Source organism: Phasianus colchicus, chromosome 7 (genome assembly GCF_987193195.1).
Source record: "Phasianus colchicus chromosome 7, bPhaCol1.hap1.1, whole genome shotgun sequence".
Taxonomy (NCBI): Eukaryota; Metazoa; Chordata; class Aves; order Galliformes; family Phasianidae; genus Phasianus; species Phasianus colchicus.
In genome coordinates this window covers 32,381,318-32,401,893 of record NC_143442.1, presented here as the reverse complement: position 1 = coordinate 32,401,893, position 20,576 = coordinate 32,381,318, and the positions used below count along the sequence as shown (strand labels likewise).

The following is a 20,576-nucleotide window of genomic DNA, read 5'->3' as shown; positions in this document are numbered from 1 at the left end:
AAAGATCAGCAGTACAGCTTGCTTTTTAAAGAATGACTTCCTTAACCCTTGTAGTGGTAAGTAAACAGGTAATGTTTCTTCCTTCATACATTCCTCACAGAGAAACCAGTTAAGTCAGTCAAGTTTTTCCTCTCCAAAGAGACCCTTCAGCTTCTCTTGGCAGGGCCATACTACCCCTGAACATTGGGCTGCAGCAGGGCTACGAGTACCCAGCACACAGGACAGGTTGTGTGCATGGCAGAGACAGCTGGGATTCACTTTCAGCACAGGCCAGTTTATTTCCCTGTGGCAGGAAGATGGTAAAATGTCTCTCTTCCAAGGCAAGCCATGATTCTACTCTGGCACACTTCCTGGCACACACATCCAGCTGGCTGCTAATAGCCAAAGTATCAGAATGGCAGAAAAAGCCCAAAGCCAACACATCTCTTGTGCTGCAAAAAGCTTGTGCCAGGACTGTGCTGCATCTATGCCAAATAACCAGCAATAAAGGAGTTGTCTTCTCATTGCTAGAAAAATGTCTTCTTATGAGTACTATGCCATCTGGGCATTGCTAACTGTGAAGTCTTCCTTTGCCAGCATTTTTTGTTTGTTTGTTTGAACACACAATTTTATCACATTTGCTGATGGCTAGAACTGGGAAAAGCAAAAAGGCACAAACAAAAAAAATGAATGAAAAAGTCACAGCTCCTACAACTTGAACTCTTTAGCATTGCTTAAAGCTGTTCACAACAATGCCACAAATATTTGCCCTTGATTAAAGAAAAGGAGGAAGAGGAACCAAAAGGCAGCTAGTGGAAGTCACGGAGCACCAGAGAAAAGAAGCATCCCTGTACCACCCTGCAGTAACTCTTCCCATCTGCAAAAAATAAGGCCCCATTTCACTTCCAAAAGGAGAGGGACAGAATGACACACAACTGATCTTTCACCTCCTTACCTCTCTGCTCCCCAAGCAGTCACTTTCTCAGTTATTTTCCACCTGCCTCAAAATGGATTTGAGGAGTCTTTTTACAGTCATCTGAAATAATTTCTAAAGCCAGTGCTTCAGAAATTCTCTTCTCATTTCTAACTGTATTTTTAGCTCGTTTCTGGTGTTTATTTGTTTTTTTTTTTTCTTTTTTCTTTTTAATAGCTCTCCCAATCCTCTCCTTACAGAGCCAGCTATACTGTTACAAGCCACCTATTTATTGCTCATACAACTCTTTACATCCCCATATAACTACATTGGCCTCAGATGAGCATTAAATGATACGAGCTTCAAGCTACAGTTTGCCCATTCCTGAGCTGCAAAGAAGCTCAATTATGCCAAAAGCATTGATGCTAAGCACCCCTATGGAGAGCCCTCTGGATCTCAGATCTGCTCTCTGTGCCCCCTTTTACCCTTGGATGCTCTATCCCTCCCACAGAACTGAAGGATGGGATGAAAAGTAGGGGAATACAGACCTTCCAGTCCCCATATTTCAGGCTGCTCATATGCAGCCACATTTCCTCACATATAATGAGTTTAAATGGACAGAAATCAGACTTGGGAGAATAATTATTAGGCATTCTCCCAAAACTACCACTCTCCCTTATGCTCTCTAATATGTAGCTTATCCAGAGATCAGAGATATGTTTTCATTGTATTTTGTTATATTCCCTAAAATAGCCCACTGAGAAAAAGCAATCAAAGGCAACTAAACACTCATTTAAGTCTAAAGTGATGTAGGAATGGGATCATTACCTATGCTGCCATTAGCCCACACACCTTAATTACCCTGCATTTCACAGTTTCTGCAGCCTTCCTACAAATATCCATTATAGTTAATGATGGCTGCAACACCAAAGCCAGACCTTCTTGGTCACTTGTGTCACAATTACAGTCAACTACCACACTCACAGGCAAAGCTATGTAATCAGCTGGCCTTTTAACACTACTTACTCTTAAAATTCACCCATGGGCCTGCTGTTTTACTGCTTACATATGTGCACTGGACACCGTTTGATTTCTACTTCTCTGTGTCCCATAAAAAGAGAGGTGTATGAGCTTGTCACTGCCTTAAAGAAAAGCCCCAAGACAGGAAAGGTTCAAGTTTTTGTATTTCAGATTCTGAATTCAAGCATGCAGGTGTGGCCCCTGGCAAAGGTAATGTTAGAAATACGAGCTGAGATTTCAATTTAAGAGTCACAGGCTCCTAAGTTAAGCAAGGTATCAGCCTTATTGCTTTTCATGAGTTCAAGCATCCGCTCTAGCTGCATGAACTACCATAGGTATTAAACCTAAGTCCAGTACACAAACAGCTTTCTCCAGAGTCAATGACAAGGCAGAATATGTAAAAAAATACATATCAGAAAGACACTGATGGCTGGCTGGCTAACACCACAGCTAGTCACTATGCAGATACAAAATCACCCCCAGGCCCAAGACTTCCAGCGCACAGTACGTTCTGACTGCCCTGCAATAGGTTCTGCTGTACACCCTGAAAGAGAAAGTGAGCCCACTTCTTTCTCACTTTCTATTTGCTATTGCTGGCACTGAGGTTAGAACAGCTCCCAAGGGTTTCACATGGCATTTATTTATTAAATATGTATTCATTTTCCTTGTCAAGAAAATTGGCAAGCATAGAATTAGGTAGATGCTAGAACAGCTGGTACTGTAACTCCATCAGAGTTGGGCAGCAGTTTTCCATGTGCAGGGAACTTCTTAATCAGATGCCTCAGTATCATGAGATACAACCTTTTAGGTCTGCCATTCTGCAGACTATGAATGAGCGACAATACATGTACCTAACACATCAATTTGTCACTTCAGATGTCAACTCCAAACTTCAGATATTAATCCACCAGAGTAAAAATGTATGGGATGCAGTCTGATATAGATACCTACCAGAATTATCCCGAGATATGTAAAGAAAGAGGATGTCCCCTCAAAGTCTGAACCAGCAATCCTAACCATGGGCTACAAAGCTTTACCAGCAGAAGATGCTTTTACTGTGGCAGACAGCTATAACCACTCTAAATAGCACAGCAGAAATGACATCCTTGTAAGCCAGATCTGATTTCAGAGCCTGGATAAATCTGGTGGGAGGAAGATTATTGCACTGTGCTATAAGGCAGTGAACAAGGTAGCAGTTCACGCCTGCTGTGCACTCTCAGGGAGGGAAAGACAGGTCCATTAGCAAGTACGCCAGTCACAACACAGCCTCTGCCTTTAAGTGCAAGTCAGACAAACCTGAACTGAAAACTCACATGTTGGAAGAAGGGATAAGAACTGGAACGCTTCTTTCCTCATTTGGTTTTTCTCTCCTCTGCTGCCAATTTTAAAAGAAGTAATGGGTCTTTTTCAGGAGCACAGAGAAGTGTCTATTTTTCTTGGAAATCAGTGGCTACAGCCCAAGTGCCTCACAGTTTTTCCCAGCACCCACTGAAACATCACTCCTCAGGTTGCTAATTTAATTACACTAATGTTCCACAAAGACAATCATGCACAAGTCCCAAAAGGGGACTACACTTCACACAGAAAACCATGTGAAGTACCTGATACCAAAACACCTCCAGTGCTACAGAATTCATACACCAAGTCCCAGCTCACTACTGTGCTATGCTGCATCTGTCCCAGCTGCACTAGTAAAGCTGGCCAAACACAATTCTTGTACACAAAGAATGGAAGAAAGTTGGGGCAGTGAACCAAGGGTTCAAGTCCATAAGATGCAGTAATATATTCGCAAAGAACCATCTACATCCCTGATTAAATTCAGAGCCAGTTTGTTTTCAATACATTGAGAATGGATGCTACATGGACCCAATGGTGCCTCAAGTACACTTCAAGTGATGTTTGTTTTAAAATATCTAGTTGATTCATGCTGACAGGACTGAAAGTGCTGCACTGCTAGCTATCGATCCTATAGAAAGGTGGGGTGTTTGTAGAGAAAATGCCATATAATATTTAACCAAAACCTTGAACTTCCACCTTCTGGTGCAATTTACAATTCCAGACTACACAAAAAGTGTTTTCTTATCTAATAAAACTGTTTAGCCAAGCTTCAGGTTCAGACAAATCTCAGTCAGATCAGTTTGACACGCCTAGGTAAACCCTGTTATCTACAGCAAGCTATCTCTAGGCATGCCAAAACATCTCTTAGACCACAGTAGCACCCTGCTAGCAGTTACTGTTACCTTGACGCTCAACAACCTGGTACCACTCCTCCAGAAACTCCAGTGATCAGCAGACACTTTGCAAAACTCTGGTCTGCCTTTCAAAGTCTTCACCACTTTGCAAGCTGTCAAAATTCTTGTCATCTTGATAGTTGCTCAAGTGTAAAGTTTAAAAAAAAAAAAATAAGTCAAAGCAAAAATCCACTTGTATGTGTTTCTTCAAGATATGGCATAGGCAATACACTCTTGCAGATAACAGAAGAAGAGGACATGCAGCAGGTGTGCTGGACTGACTGTACAGCACTGCCCTATGCCCTCCTATGTATTCTGCCATTAAAAGTCTCTGGTGCAGCTCCACCTTTTTCTCCCGCCCCTCCTTGAAGGGGTGCTTGCTTAGGAACCCTTGCAACACTTTTCTTCAGGTTGGTCCCTGAGCAATGCATACGGGTTGCACCACAGGCCAGATGCTAGCTTTACCTGCTAGAAGACAGCAGAGCTTGCTGAGAAACTGCACCTACAGCAAGGAAAACAGTCCTCACCAAAACAAATACTTTACATTTCAATAAGTTACAAAGAACTGCGCTGCTGCTTCTCCTAACAGTGTGTGATCTGTGCAAATTAAGAGTCTCTGTTCACAGTGTGCTTTCCAGTACTGTCCAATGTATAAACTGGGATCCACCTGTTAGCAAGAGGGACAGCCTGTAACTGACTATGTAACTTATTCCTATATTATGAGATGGAAAATGGGAGGACTAAACTGAGCAGAAAGCTGCAGACTTTCTATTCTGTGTTTGGAGAACACACAGTCACTAGCAGTCCCAGAACACATTAAGCACAGCTCCTAAAGTGCCATCCCTTCCAAGGGAAATGAAAAGACTTCAATAAAAAAAATAAACCACTGCAAAAGAAAACACATTTTTTGGCAAAATTTCAATGGACAACAGCAGAAATAAGATAAAATGTTCCATATGCCATCTCCTACCTGGCTACAGATCTTTGTAACTATCACCTATTTCCTGGACACATACTACTTGACAGGATTTAGGCAACCTTTTTTTTTTTGTTTGTTTGTTTTTTAATTACTGACAGAAACAACTAGGATTTCTTTGTATCCAGTAGTTTGATATTACTCTGAGCTGATGGCAGTAACATGTCCAAGTACTTCCTGCACAGCTCATTATAGCACCAAGTTGAATCATAATGCCCATAATAGAAAAGGGGACAAGAGCATGGGTGCCCACTGTGATAAGAGCTAATTGGAGACTTGGCTTAGAAAGATCTAGAAAGGGGAAGGCCTGAACCCAACAATGGAAAGAAAGATGGACAGAGAGAGTGTGGAAGACAGACCGGGCATAGAGAGCTTCTCAGCTTTAGCAAGAGCTTTATAAGCGTGCAGAGTTGAGAGAAGCAGGTCAGCTTTGTTCCCTAGTAACTAGAGGCTGGTTTAGAGGAAAGGCATAATCATTCTTCTTACAAGAAGATACCCAATAATCATTCTGACTCATAGACAAAGCTTGAGAGAGAGGGAAAAACGAATACAAGAAAGTGGGAAATGTATTGTTGATAGCTACTCCTGTCCTTGTTTGAATCTAGCTGGTACTGCTCCAGGTTGGAGATAGGTCAGAGAGGGGACGTACAAAAAACAAAGTAAGCAAATTGTAACTGAATGGACTGCAAAGATCTACACCTTGTACTAGAAAGGTGATCTTAATATACAAATGTATTCACACATGCAATTCAGAAGCCAGTTTTCTCCCGAAGTCACGATTCACATTAAACTGTCTTTATACTGCCACAAAACTTCCATAATGGATATACCAAAGGGCAAATTCTGCACTCCATCTACCTCTACCAGCAGCAGTGATGTCACTTTGTGTCCTAGATATACATGTATTTGCAAAGAATCAATCCACAGTGCTAATTTAACTACCCTTGCTGCTAATTCCTAACTCTATCCTTTCACCACATGAATTTTAATGTGGCTGCACAATGAGGCAGATAGATCCAGCTACAGACACATAGAAAAGACAGAAAGGAAGTATTTTTCATCTGACTCTAAGGCCAGCAAACATAACGGGTATTCCCAACAGAAGCCTCATTTGCAAAAAGCCTGTCCACATACAAGTAAGCCTTCAGTGGTTTGGACAGATATTAAATATGTGCTGTGTTTAACAAATAAATACCTTCAGTAGAGGTAGAGTCAATAAGAAATGGTGAAATCAATGAGGAAAAAGAAACCAAGCACAGAAGAATGAAGAAAGAAACACAGAGACCAATGGTTGCATGGAAATGCAACCACACTTAAAACTTGCCTGTCTGTACATTATATGCATGTGTAAAGTCCCTTCAGGAAATTAAGCTTGGTCAGGCACTATGTAGAAGGATACATATCAGAGAAATTGGGAATGTAAAGCCATGAAGGCAGATGATCACTCAGACAAGAGCAGCTCAAGTAGTGGGAAATAAAGAAGTACACACAAGTTACGCCTCCTAACCTTCAGCATAAATATTTAGAAAAAGGCAGACAGCATTTTGTTTCAAATTCATTTGTACTATATCCTACACAGACAGGGAACAAAGCAAGGAGAGGGAAGAGCTCATTAAAATGAAGAGCTTTTTCTGTTTACAAATGAAATTCATCATACAGCACCACTGTACCATAAAATCAAACAAGATCAGTGGTCTGTGGTTTTGTGAATCCCCAGGGCTCAGATATTCAGAGAAAGCTAAGTGCCTACATTTTTCAAAGGCTTAAAACAAACCACTTGATTTTCAGAAAAGTGCTCAGAGAACACTTGAGGTCCAAGTGTTAGGTGCCCCTGGATTGGCACGCCAAAGCTGGAGCTCCTGAAGCCACTCATCATAGCTGCAAAGCTCTGCTATAAGCAGGACTTGCAGAACTTCCATGTTGGATGCATTCACTTCCTGGAGAGCAGCACATGACTGTTAAAGGAAAAGGAGAGCACTGCTCACCTGACAGAACTAAACACACCTCTGTGGGAAGGGAACGTATGCTGCAAAGCTGTAATTTTGCAGGACAGCAGATCACATTAGATCTGGGATCATAGCAGCAGATGTTGACAAAGGAAAGCTGGACTTGTTTGCCCTGCATGATTTCACTCACACCTATGACAGGACATCACATGCTCTGTCTTTAGCACTGTTTTGTCCCATGCACAGCTCACAGTCATAACTCTATGGTGCAAACTAAACATGGAGGTAAAGCTCAGACCTTGAGTACCAGTGCTAGCCATTTCCAACTCCTCTGCTTCATAGAAGACAAGCATACCCAAGCCTCACAGCAGTCCAAGTGATGTGATCTTGACCACATCATTGTAGTGTCTGGGAGTAAACGCAGGAGAAGGAAAGCAGCAATACACCTCTGCACAGCTACCACTGCTCCCTAAACTACACTCCTTGTACCTGCAGGGACAGCCTTGTGCTTTCCTCAGGAAGAACTCAAAGAAAATTCTCCAAATACATGGAAATTCTTAACAATTCTTAATGCTGAAAGGACACATTTGGACTACAATTCTGAAAAATGGAGAGAGGATAATTTCATGAAGTTCTGAATTTTGTGCTCCTTCTCAAATCCATGACAAAAGGTAAAAAGTAAAATAAAATGCAAAGATTATCAAGACTGCCTGTTACAACTATCACATTCAGTCCACCTAATCTTAGCCTTATTCAGCTGCCTTTACAGATTCCAGTAACAGATCTATATATGCCCGTCAACTTTTAAAGTTACTGCAGGAAAATGACTGTCATTTTCAATTTCTCTGTAAAAAAGAAAAACAACAACAAAACACATGACTAGTTCTGTTCTCACTTGAAAGGCAAGAAATAGAGCCAATTTGTGGGCATGCTGGCCCAGATCCATGCCAGTTAAAGTCCCAAGTAACTGCTCTTCAACTCAACTGAGCTTCAGTAGCATAAATCTCCCTGGACTGGGACCAGTATAATAAGCACTCCAGAGAAATTGCTTGGACTTTCCTCATAGCTGATATGAGAGGGAAGTTTTTTTCCAAGTGCCTTTCAGACATCTTTGGAAATCTGTCCTACCATCTGGCAGGCTGTACCTCATTTCTGACCACCACATCTTGCTCTGAATAAAACACGCTCCAAAAATATTGAGTGGAAAGGCAAAGTAGTTGATGGTGCCAGCAAGAACGAAATTCTCCATTACCGCAGGGAAAAAGTCAAACGCACTCCTCCTTCCCTCAGCCAGCAGAAGAATCTTCAAAGTGATTTGGAAACACTGCCTTCCATTCCAAGAAAGTCCACTTGTTTCTCAAGGAACTTAGAGGAAGCATCAAAAGCATGTGAATTATGCTAAGATTTCCCACAACTCTTCAATATCTTTACCAATCATCTGGATAGTGGGATTGATTGAGTACCCCCTCAGCAAGTTTGCTGATGACACAAGCTGAGCTGATATGACAGAAGGAAGGGATGCTATGCAGAGGGACCTGGAAGGCTTGAGAAGTGGGCCTACACAAACCTAATGAGGTTCAGTAAGACCAAGGCAATCCCATGTACATGTACAGTCTGGAAGAAGAACTCCTTGAGAGCAGCCCTGTAGAGAAGGGCTTGGGAGTGTTCATCCCTGGAAGTGCTCAAGGCCAGGTTGGCTGGGGCCCTGGGCAACCTGATCTGGTGGGTGGCAACCAGCCCAGGGCAGGTAGATTGGAACCTGATCTCTAAAGATCTGTTCCAAACCAAGGCATTCTAAGATGATTTTATGATTTTCTAATCAGGAGTTTATCAAACAAGATAAGCACTATGAATGTAACAGCAAGTTTAAGGTAGGTAACAATTTCTGTCCACAGCATACTGCTAACAGCTCTATTAAATCTGTTCACCTCAGAGAACATCACTTACTATTTTTGGGATAGATAGAGGAGGAATAAACTAGAATTGTCTTGTTCATGTGCAAATGAACTAACAGCATCCCTGCATTCCCATCACCTGTTCCTCTTGGATTGCTGCAGGAGAAAAAGTATGCTCAGTTACACTTGCAGATCTGCTGCTCAAATCAAATGAAGCATTTCAAGCAAAATCCACAATATTTAAAAAACACTTCGACTGCGATGCAAAGTATCACAAGCCAAGAATTTTAAAATTAAGACTGATGTTCATCTGAGTTTATGGAGATAACCTGAAGGGAGTAAGAATCAAGTACACACCTCACCCTTTGGCTTTCCCCCCCACCACAGTTCTGCCTGTTTTAAAAGGAGGTCTGAGGAAAGCTATATTTTAAATTTTAATAGGAAAAGTTCATGGTAGATCAAAAGACAATCTTCAGATCTGGGTGCTACATTCTGTTTCATCCTTATTGACTCACATAATTGTACATCCTGTCATTTTTCCTTTATTCTGAAGTCCAGCCAAACAGTATCAGCTCATTATTAGAGAACTTCAGCCCTCAAATAAGAAGCAAAAATGGTCGTAGATGTGATAAAGAATTTCAGGACATGCTACTGACTTCAGCACTGGAAATAAATAAAGAAGTTACATTTCAAATGATTGCAAATTGAAGCCTTGCCAGACTTGTGGAAACAGCATGTCTGCTGCACGCACACCTGCTTCAAAGGCAAGCCTGGCATTATCCTGCACTTGGGAATTCACATCACATGAATCATGCTGCACATCCAGAGACATGAGTGGGAAAGTTCATGAAAGCTAGCAGAACAATACATGCAGGTTAGTGCATCCCAATTTTGGGGAATGGCTAATCCATTCTGCAACACCTGGAACCTGACAGCTTCTAAGAACTAGTACTTTGACAGAGGAAAGCTGCACATAAATGAAAATAAAAAGATCCAAGTCTGTCTGTAGCAATTTCTCTTCCATTTTAGTCTCAGTCACGTTTTGTGTAAACAGGACACAAAAGTCAAGCCTGCATGATCATTAATTATTTCATGCAGTTTGAAAATTGATAACCACTGTCTTCACTTGTCTTACTGACAAGCCAAATAAACCTATTAAAAATCCACCTGCTCGATTCCTCAGATATGGAGAGATTGATAGTAATTCAAAAAGCCAAACATTGCTGAGCTTCATTTTACACATTATTCTACCACTGACCTGAATACATTTGGGTAAACTTTCATCACACTACTTCAGTTTCAGTAAAGCAAGAATGGGTTTGACAATAGCTCAGATAACCTAGGACTGGCACTAAGTATATTCTACACTCATCCACAAGGCCACTCTGTAATTTCCTTATGCTGACCATTTTATCCAGCAGAGAGTTTGAGAAAATCTGCATTTTCCAGTTCTGAGTATCACTGAGAATGGCCTTCCTGTTGAACAACAACAAAAATAGCAACTGAATAACATGGTTGAGAAATCACTGTTAGGGAGAACACCTGGAAGAATCTCTCAGCCATTATAATGATAGCAAGTTCACATCAGACCAGTTGGATGATCAGATGTTTAATTTTTCTTTGACTTTTTACATCTTCACACTCATTTATGTTTCACTTTGTGTTTACTAGCCAAAGATAGCTAAATATTGAGAGAATACAAGAGCAGTTTTCCTGCTTCCAAAGACACCAAAGCAAAGATTCTGCTGATGGCTCTAAGTGGCTTGCACAGTTTTGCTTGAAACGCAGTACAATTAACACACATCTTTACACCTTTTCCCTTGTTTCCATGTTCTTTCCTACTTGCTGCTTCTTCCTGCATGGACAGACCCTGACTGCCCACTTCTGCTGACTACACCTGGCACTAGAAATGGCAGGAAGCATGCTACTGAAGCATGACTGTGTAATGCAGAAGGGAATACTCAGTATGAAAAAGAGTGCAAAATCTGGGTATAATAGCATAAAGAAATCTTTTTCCTAAGTCCCAGTCCTGCCGTCCTCACAGAGAAAAAACATGAATGCCTTGTTGAAAGAGAACTTACAGCTCTGAGTCTTGAGACCACTTCCATTAATGGAATCACAATGTGCAATTATCCTCTCAATAAGATGCACAAACCTCCAGCTGGCAAGGGATTGGGATACAGTGCAGAATTCAGCCTGTTTCCCTCATGGGTCTTTGGCTAACAAATGCCTCAGTCTGAACAAAACACAGAAACATTCGTACTTGTGGATGCAAAGCAGTAACTTATAACTTGAAACTTCTTTCTAGATCTGATCAAACACCACTTTTTGTTCAGGAGTTCAAACAAACAAAACAACAGTTTTAAACAGAGTTGTCCAAAATCTGGTCTTAATGTAAAACTGCAAGCAGTTATCTGAACTTCTGTGCAACTCCATTTAAAGAAAGAGAGAATTTTTTTAGACTAGATATTATGAAATGATATTAGATAAATGTTTTAAAGTAAGTATTTGGAAGAAGTTCTTTACTGTGAGGGTGGTGAGACACCAGAACAGGTTGTCCTGTGAGGCTGTGGATGCTCCCTGGAAGCATCCAAGGCCAGGCTGGACGGGGCTGTGAGCAACCTGGTCTAGTGGGAGGCGTCCCTGCCTATAGCAGGGGGTTGGAACTAGATGACCTTAATGTCCCTTCCAACCCAAACCATTCTATCATTCTATGAAATGTAATTCTCACCTTTTAAATGAAATTTTTCCTTACATTTTCTGTTTTCAAAACAGAAACCAGAAAGCAAATTTCACTTAAGAAATAAATGAAAACTTTTGCCCTGCAATTGTCTCCTTTAACATCCCATATGGTATTTTGAAACAATATTAAGAACTTCTGCTTTTGTAAAAAGAAAAAATACTGTAAGAAAATATTTGAAAATCTCAAACCAAGGTCACAGCAAAGACAGTCTTTAAAAAGAAAAGGAGTGGGGGACAAACTTGTTGTTAACTCTGCCCACTGTGGTACCTCCCTGCTTTTCCAACCATTGTGTATAAGTTGTGACCAAGACAGCCTTTTGGCCAGTAAGGTTTATATAATGCCTGACGAGAACACTGTTATATCTTTTCCCAGGTTAGAGAAAATCCATTTTCAAGGAGATTAAACTTCTTTCAGGCTTGAGCAGCTCAGGGTGTGCTGATCTGCTGTCTGAAATACGGAGTCTGTGCTTCACCCAAACTTAACAAAGATAAGGCTCTTATCTTCAGCGAAAGAAAAAGAATCAAAGTCTCGAAAAATGGGTCGAATTCCATTGCCACTGGGATTAGCAGCTCCTCTTAGATCAGCTGACTTGGAGAAAATAGAGAAAAACCTGTGCCATATCTGAGAGAGACTGACATTATCCCGAAAGGCCAGCTTCAGAAAACCCTTACTTGACTAAAACTGAGTGTAGCCAGAAGAGCCAAAGTGGCTTTAGGAAATAAAAGCAAATCAGAAGGACTACATAAACAGTTTCTCCCATGCTACACATCCTTTACACAGCTTAAAAATAGCATGACCTTACAGTGCAAGATTAGCTACATTTGCTGAGGGTGATTCTCATTATGTTTGCTTCCTTCTGTGGCACTGCTATCATGGCTGAATATTTGATAGATTATCACACCCCAGTGTTTGCTCTAACAAAGGAAAACAAAACTGCCTTGCCCTTGATTAGGCTACAAATACATATATTTTTATCTAGAACGAAGGCTGCGACATAAACAGTCCCTGAGCTTCTAATTTATGCATACACCCCTATGTATGTATGTGCATGAACACAAGCACACGCTGTGTCCACTGGGCTGTTTTGTCATTTTGCTCTGTCACGGTACTTGTTTTTTCCCCAGTTAGATGCAACTTCAATGAAACCAAAGCATTTGCAAACAAATTCTGATATGCGAGAACCACTGGATCCAACCACACAGTAGGCATCTGTGGAGGATGTCAGTCAGACCCATCACAGATCCTGAGATCTGTGGCCTCAAATCTATGAGTAAGGGGACCCAAAAGCAAAGTCAGGAATTGAGGAGAGTGAGCAAGCATCCATCAGATGAGATAAGCAACACAACAGAAGAATATGTTATAGACATACATGGCCTGGAACAACAGGTTCTCACAGTTAGGCACTATAAAATTCAAAACTCATGGTATCTGCAACTGGTAGGAGAGTGGGGGACAGTTATATTACCACCTGTAAGTAAAAATAATAAAAAGTAACAAAACCAAAAGCTCAGTGCTCTGGAGTGTATTAATGGACTAAGCATACAGCTAGTCTCAGGAAAAAAGCAGCTCTAATGGGACAGTGGAATGTGTGATCAGTCTCAGTGATTAGTTGATGGGCTAATACTTTGTGTACTTGTGAAAAGCATCATCTCACAGCCTTATTCAATCTGACCTGTCCTAAGCAGGAGATACTGCGCTAATAACAGCTTTTTACTATGTCGTATCAGAAGGTTGGAAAATTTCCCACAAAGTTTCCTCCCAAACTTCAAAAGCTTAATGAATTAATTTTCCCTTTGGAATATTTATAATGACTTTTTGGAAAGGAAATGCACAGCATTTCTCTCCAGTCCAGATTTGTTTTTCTTTTTACCCTTTAGCACCCTTTCGTGCAGTGCTGGATGTTCCTGGCTTTGGTGGGAGGGGAAGCTAATATTTCATAGGTATTACTTAACATGGCCTTGGCCTCTCACCTCATACACAGCATCACTGATCAATCAGCATTTTTGTTGTTGTTTCACGCCTGGCACTCCAGACAGGAAGGATTTGCAAAACAGAGGGTTTTCTTCCATTGCTCTGTGGTTTTTTTTGTTTTTTTTTTTTTATTTCTTACTGCTACTTTTTTGTCCTCTTCCGGCGGTTACTCAGGGGGTGAGGAGGATTAAAAGATTTACACACCATACACAAAACCTGTGTGCACTGAAGCATGTGCTTCAACTTACAGATGGATATGCCACTAGGCAGGTATACTTGTCTAAGGATGGCTCTCTCTCTTTAAGGAGGACAGCAAACTCCTGCTATACAGATCTATAATGTCATTTAGCTGGGAAGGGGAGAGGAAACGTGATTCTGAACAACTATGAAGCATTTTTTAGAGAGGAGACCAATGAGATTTGAAAAAAATAACTGATACTCTCAAATAAGTTTTCAGAACTTTAACCCAAGAACTCCAATTCTGCCTATTCAGCTAGCATCTTTGTAATAGCACGGAAATTTGAAGAGTAAGAGAATTAACTGTAAGACTCACTGTTCTCCATGGATATGGGAGACACTTCATCTACATGATGGTTCTACTACCATTCTCACCCATCAATACAAGCCTTCATATTAGCATTTTCCTCAGAGAAAATCCCAAAAAGAGGCTTTTCCTCATGAAGAGCAGTTAGCTAAGAGAGAGTACATGCTTTTAGGCAGCAGCTTTTATTGCACACCAATAAAGAGGACACAAAGCCCCAGCAGAAGTGGGAGTGGGACCAGCACTGAAGGTTTCAGGTACGACTGCACTAACCCAAAAAAATCCACCAAAGCTAAGTACTGTCCACAGTGAGGAAGCTTATCAAGAGATAACTTTGTGAAAAAGCTCTGCTAAACTCTTCCAAGCAGTGCAGAAAGCCTAAGGGAAACCATGCTACAGCTTGCTGCTATCTGAGCCTTACACAGTTTGTCACTGAGCAGCAAGAAGTTGCAGGAACAGAAAGCACCATTTGAACTAAGCACATACTACTAAGAAATGATACAGGGGAAAGATCACATCAGCTGATAGGCAGCGTGGATGGCAATGTCATTAGGAACAGCAACTGCAAAAGAGTGCTTTACACAAGTGCTACCTCTTTCCTGTTCCAGTCAGGGAGACAGCCAGCTGTGCACTCTAGAAATCACATTTAACCTTTCCAGACAACATAATTCTCCCACTCATCCCCTTCCCCACAATTCCCCTGCAGCTGCAGCACCCTCAAGAGCGTGCTCTGAAGAATCTCCAAGGTGGATTTGGGCAGCACAGGTCTCGTTTCCAGCATCAGCAGAAGCAACTGGTCTCAAGCCAGACCCAGCATGACCTTGGAAAAGACCTAAGTTTTCAACTCTGTTGATGTGCACGAAGCTTCAAGTCTCTCTATCCAGGTTCCTGGCTTTGTTTGAGCCCTGCTCTTCCCCTCACTCTTACACCTCCTCATCTTGGCAAAATGTACTTTTTGTCAGAGCTCTGACCCTAACACTATTACCTTGCGATTCAGCAAGTAGAACAGCAACAAGGGTATGCTCCAAACAAGTCTACTTCTAGCGCTCATCATAACCAGCTCACTATGAATTTCCCTCAACAGACACAGTGAAATTTCATAGGCAGAAGAAGATTCAATACTTGCGTAGATGAAGCAGAAAAGTCTGAAGCTCCTGCTGCTTCAACAGCAGAAATCCACAGAATAGAAAGATTTTGGAAGCAACATGGAGCACCAGCATCAGCTATAAATATACCTGTAGCTCAACCCTCAGATTGCTTTCTGCAGCTAATTCTGCCCTTTCCAGGGCAAGGGTTCCACAAAATGCAGCTAAAGATGCACTAAATCTGTGCCTCACACAACTAACTTCCTTCAGTTGGGATCGCATCCATTTTGATACATTAGCCACAGAGTTCTCTAGTATTGGTCTCTAACAACAATTTCATCCATCCTGCCAGTCACCTAATGGGTTCAAAATTCATCCAGCACTAAGGCTCACAACAGAAGCTTATGAGCTTCATGGCTGGGGCACAGCATTACCTTTAACAAACTGAAATAACATCTGCTTTCTTTTTTTTTTTTTTTTTTTTTTTACTTCCACTTCTGGCTTGAGCCTGCCAGGAAAGAACCACGTTACTGTATCTTCAGTTGTTCAAAATAGAAACAGTATCAACCAAAGTAGCCAAGTGAACAAGTGATAACCTGCAGAAGCACTTAGAGTTTAAGTGACAATGATCTGCAGGCTGCCCTTCCCTGAATCCAAGGGCCTACTTTGGGACGAGTCCTTCCGTGTACATCAGGTTTCTCCTTGTTTGCTTGCTGTTTTGAAAACGCCCTGGAAAGAATGCAGAAATTATGAAGGAGTTAATTGCAGACCAGAATCCAAGAGGAGAAACAGCTCCAGAATTACACATACACCTACACTACAAGCAATGCATTTCTCTTCCATTCATCTGCATCATAAGAGAAGTCACAAGAAAGAAAACTGGCACTTGAGGCTGAAAGCCATGAGGTTGGAAACTTAGCAAGGAAACCAGCCCTTTGTTTCAAGTGACATTAGAAGTTGGCAAAATATTTTCAATCCTTAACAAAGTATCTTTAAAAAGAAAACACACTTTGAAAACAAAAACATGGCAAAATATATTAAAAAAAATAAACAAGGAGAACAAGAAATTCTCCAGCACACAGAAAGCTCTGATCCTGCATTCCAGGCAGTGACCCATTGTGAGATGTCACCACCTGGGGAAGAAAACACGGTCCTACACCCTGGCACAGCCAGCATGCCTTGTGTCAGCCAGCTGCGGTGGCTCCATGCCAGCTGGAAACACTCCTCCCTACAAAAGCCTCAGCACAGCAGCTCGCTTTTCACAGGGAGAAAAACCACGCAGGATTATAGACACATCTGTGGGATGACAATGCTCTCCATGGCCAGCTGCACATCCAAGCTGGCATTTCTGCAGTGTTTTTGCCCAGGGACAAGCTCCTTCCCTGCAGAGAGCCAGCCTCAGCAGAGCTTTATGAGGGTCACCTGGGAAAAGCTCTTCCTACCTCCTTTATTTCCGTGCTGTGTGTAAATGGCAGCAGTGCACAGAGCAGCACCCAGCCCAGCACTGTAGCTGAGGAAGAGGAGCTGCACTGTGCCAGAGATCCTCACCAGCCACTAAGACAAGTTACCGCAGTTTCTAGCATGCCTACTTACCTTAATGACTTATTAATGCTCCAGCCCTGTAAAAGTGGCAAGACAATTACAACAGAAAGGACAAACCTACCACCTCCAGCCTCTATGCTCAAAGCAACTCCAAGCCCAGCTTCACTGCAAGCAGCACCCAGCAGCAGCTGGGGCATACCATGCATTAGAAAGTCTTTGCAAAGAAGGAAATCCTATGAACCACAAGAAAAAACGTTCAACAGAAGTTCACAGTTTATTAGTCCCTCCAGTACACAAAAGGAGGAAGAAATCTACAGGAAATTAGATCGATTGTGTGGCACTACACATTTATGTGGGGGATTTTAAGTCATTTATTTAGAAGCTGTCTCTGGAATTCTGTGTACTGACACTGCTAATTACAGCCATTACCAGCACAGAGACTGTTCAGCGATGCTAATGAATACATGGCTCTCCTAGGTGTGTGACTTACTGATGACCCGCAGGAAGGAAGAGCAGCTGCAAGAGCCTCTGTAGCTACGGGAAGAGAAAACATTTGGGGCTGAAATTGAGCCACAGATTTTATCATAGCCAATCTCCGGGCAGCAGGAGACTTTGCACCACCTGCTTTGGCTTTGCACCAGATCAGGAGTCTCTCCTCCCTCCCCAGCTGCCTTCTCTTTAGGCCCTGAGGTCTGAAAGCACTGGCCGCAATATTCCTGAAACATACCAATCTAACCTATTTCCCTGAATTAATCAGGTAATATCAGAGTCCACCAAATGAAACAGCTGGCTCCCCTCAGTGCTACTCAGAGACCTTAGATCACCTGTTAATTCTATTAATTCTATTGTTCATTGTCATGAAGATCCTGCTCACTGCCACCCAAGCTGCTCACATAGCTCAGCAAACAAGACAATAGTCATACTCGAGCACTGCATACCCTCCAGACATGCAAAGGTGAACACAGGTGCAGACAGATGTCAAATACAGTCAAGCTGAGCAATGAGCTACATCCATATTATCGTTGGAGATCATATTCAATCCTGGCACTGAGCTCTAAAGACAGCATTAAAGAAGCAAGTGCCCTCTGCAGAACTGCTTTAATCATTACAGCAAAGCAAAAGAAACCTGACGTGATGTCAGCCCTGTCCACAGATCAGTCTATTAAAATCATAGCAAAATGTACTGTCTTCCACATATATTTTACACTGCCCTCACCACTGAAGCAGAGCTCGATCCAGCCTTCAGCAGCTTCCTGTCTGGGTTTCTTTGCTTCTGCCTACAAGAAGCCCTTACTGATCTCTTCTCATCCAGGTCTGCTCTCCAAACTCTCACTCCTCCCTTTACTAAGAAAGGAAGGATTCCCACACTAGCTGAAGGGTACACTGGGAGCTGATACCTTACAGTCTACAAAGAGGAGGAAGTGGCAAAATGTCACAGAGAACTGCAACATGCATTTCCCCTGAGCCTTGATATACAGAACCTCTGATCTGCGTTCATTACTACCTACAAAAGCAGCCACACGCTCCCACGAAGCACCGCAAAGCCAGTCTCCTCCGATTTGTTGCTTGTGAGACAGGGGCATCTAGCGGCTGAGCCCTAAAAGAGCAGGGATGTGTCGGGAGCTTAAGGGAGACACAGCAGCTGGTGGCACAGAGAGGCATCGTTACAAACCTGTTAGCCTAGTAACTGCTCTACCCAGACTGAGTGCTGTAAAGCAAAATAGAAACACGTAGCATGAGGGATACCCAAATCCTCCTATAGCGGCTTTCTTAGTCAGAAACACAGCGTGCTAGTGAATGCATGCAGCAACAGTCTCCAAATTCCCAGAAGCCTGGGCTCAGGAGCTTCCTCTGCACAGCCATAGTGGTACTTTCTTCCTTAACAACCTGCCACAGCTTAACTACATGAATAATCTTCACTTTTGATGGCTGCTCCCAGTCATTTCAGTTGATGTGTGCTAGCTTTGAAAGCCAGTGTATCACCTTCTTCCATTAAGCCCATGACAACATTAAAAGACCAGACAGGCACCTATAAAAACTCTCTTGCCATGTTTCTTTTCCAATCTGAACAGCCCTACTCTGACTACTTAATGCTTGTGCATAAGCCATGTTGCACAGATATTTCTAATCTGATTAGTTCTCTGATTTGTACCTCTCCTAGCTTGGCCATGTTTTTGGGGATGAAATGTAAACACAGTATTTCAGAAGTAAGTGAGCCACCAACATACCTTACAGGACTCTCATTTCTGTTCTCCTTCCCCTTCCTCACAACAACTGAGCAGAAAGCTCACATTGATGCAGAAGCATCTACTACATCTTTGAGGTCTTTTCTGAATGCTAATCACTGTTCAAAGCCCACCTCAGTGTGTGCATAGAGTCAGAACTGGGTTTTGCTGAGTACTTGTCTTAACACCTGACCCCAATAAATGCAGGCAGGATATAGGTAAGGTTTGCTTTAGATACGTTATCAATATAATCGACTAGCTTAGTTCAGCTTTTGTGACTGATACTTAGGCTTTGATCTCCCCACAGAAGCTGCTAAAAGAAAATAATCAATGCAAAATGCGATCATGCTTACAGCATATTGGGAAAACAGAATCCAATAAAAAAGACACTTCTCCTCCCTCCAGATGTCCTTTAAAAATGAGAAACTTTGTCATCATAGAGACAAGATAGAACACTTGCTTTACCTTCAAAAAGCAAACCTTTTTAACCTCAGAAAGACACTACGATTTTCAGTCTCCTAATATGAGTTTTGTTTGCCGAGATCAAATACAGTGAGCCATGATATTAAAAAATAGCCACGTTTCTAAACTTATCACTGTTTTACACTTCGTGTTACAGCTGAAAGCATGCCCAACGTTCATAACTGTGTGGAGCACCTCCACCCAGAGCACCTGCTGACTGGAGAGCTGTGGTAGGGGAGAGGTTACAGAGCTGAAGGATGCCTGCTGCTGGACAGGACAGCGCAGGAGGAGCCATTTCTCTGTGGTAGGAGGTGCTCCTGCACGATGCCCCCGGTAGGCGGCTGAAGCACCGGCAGGCGTTTGGATTTGTATTCTCATGGAGCTGAGGGTGCAGGCAATCAGGCATCCTGAGGTCATCTTCAGGGAGAACCATGAGTTTTACCCATATAACCACAGCACCCACAGGCATGCAACCAGCCTACCAGAGACTGCCAGCAACCAGAACTAACGTTTATTAAGGATCTGACTTTACGTGATGCTGTGGAGCAGGACGTACTCTACACCATTCCTTCCTCCCTCACAGACTTTGGGACATCCTTCCCGCTGCGGCAAGGCGCTTCAGACACAGAACATTCCAGAACAACCTCTGGGCTGGGGCTGCTAATAATGAAGACCAGCTGGAGTCTGGTTTCTAACCATTTTATCCGCTTACTTGCAGGTTGCTTCCACACAAAACTAGCCTCCGTGTTCTGAACTCGATGCGTTCTGAACAACTTGCTCACCTTTTTTTCCCCAGGAGTTCCAGCACGACCCTTTCCAGATGCAATAAGCAAACCAGCGTTGTGCCCGCGCCTTCCCACCCTCACACCCCAGCTGACTGGAACTGCAGAGGGAACGTGGGAGCAGCTTTCCTAGCAACATCATTGCCTGCCTTCGTTCCTTACTCTGTGCGGGCAGGTTAGCAAGCAAACCCCCAAAACCAGCCTGAGGGGAGCCCTAAATCCCACAGGGACGGCGGCAAGGCGCCGCTCAAGCCCCGCCAAGCGG

At 42.5% G+C, this 20,576-nt stretch overlaps 1 protein-coding gene across 18 annotated transcripts in view; it reads right to left on the bottom strand.

Moving 5' to 3' along the window:
• The window catches only part of CPS1 (carbamoyl-phosphate synthase 1), a 256,402-nt gene extending 235,888 nt beyond the window's left edge, over positions 1-20,514 (bottom strand). For 15 of the 18 annotated variants that reach the window (XR_016468447.1, XR_016468446.1, XR_016468445.1 and 12 more), the window contains exon 1: positions 4,153-4,275. Coding sequence is in view for 3 of the 18 variants with exons in the window: in XM_090144440.1 (XP_090000566.1) it covers positions 4,153-4,275 (123 nt within the window). In the remaining 15 variants the exon portion in view is untranslated. Of the gene's footprint in view, positions 1-4,152; positions 4,276-20,311 lie in introns of those variants that run through there. The other 3 variants (XM_090144439.1, XM_090144442.1, XM_090144441.1) reach the window with 1 other exon arrangement.
• Between the last annotated feature and the right edge of the window lie 62 nt (positions 20,515-20,576).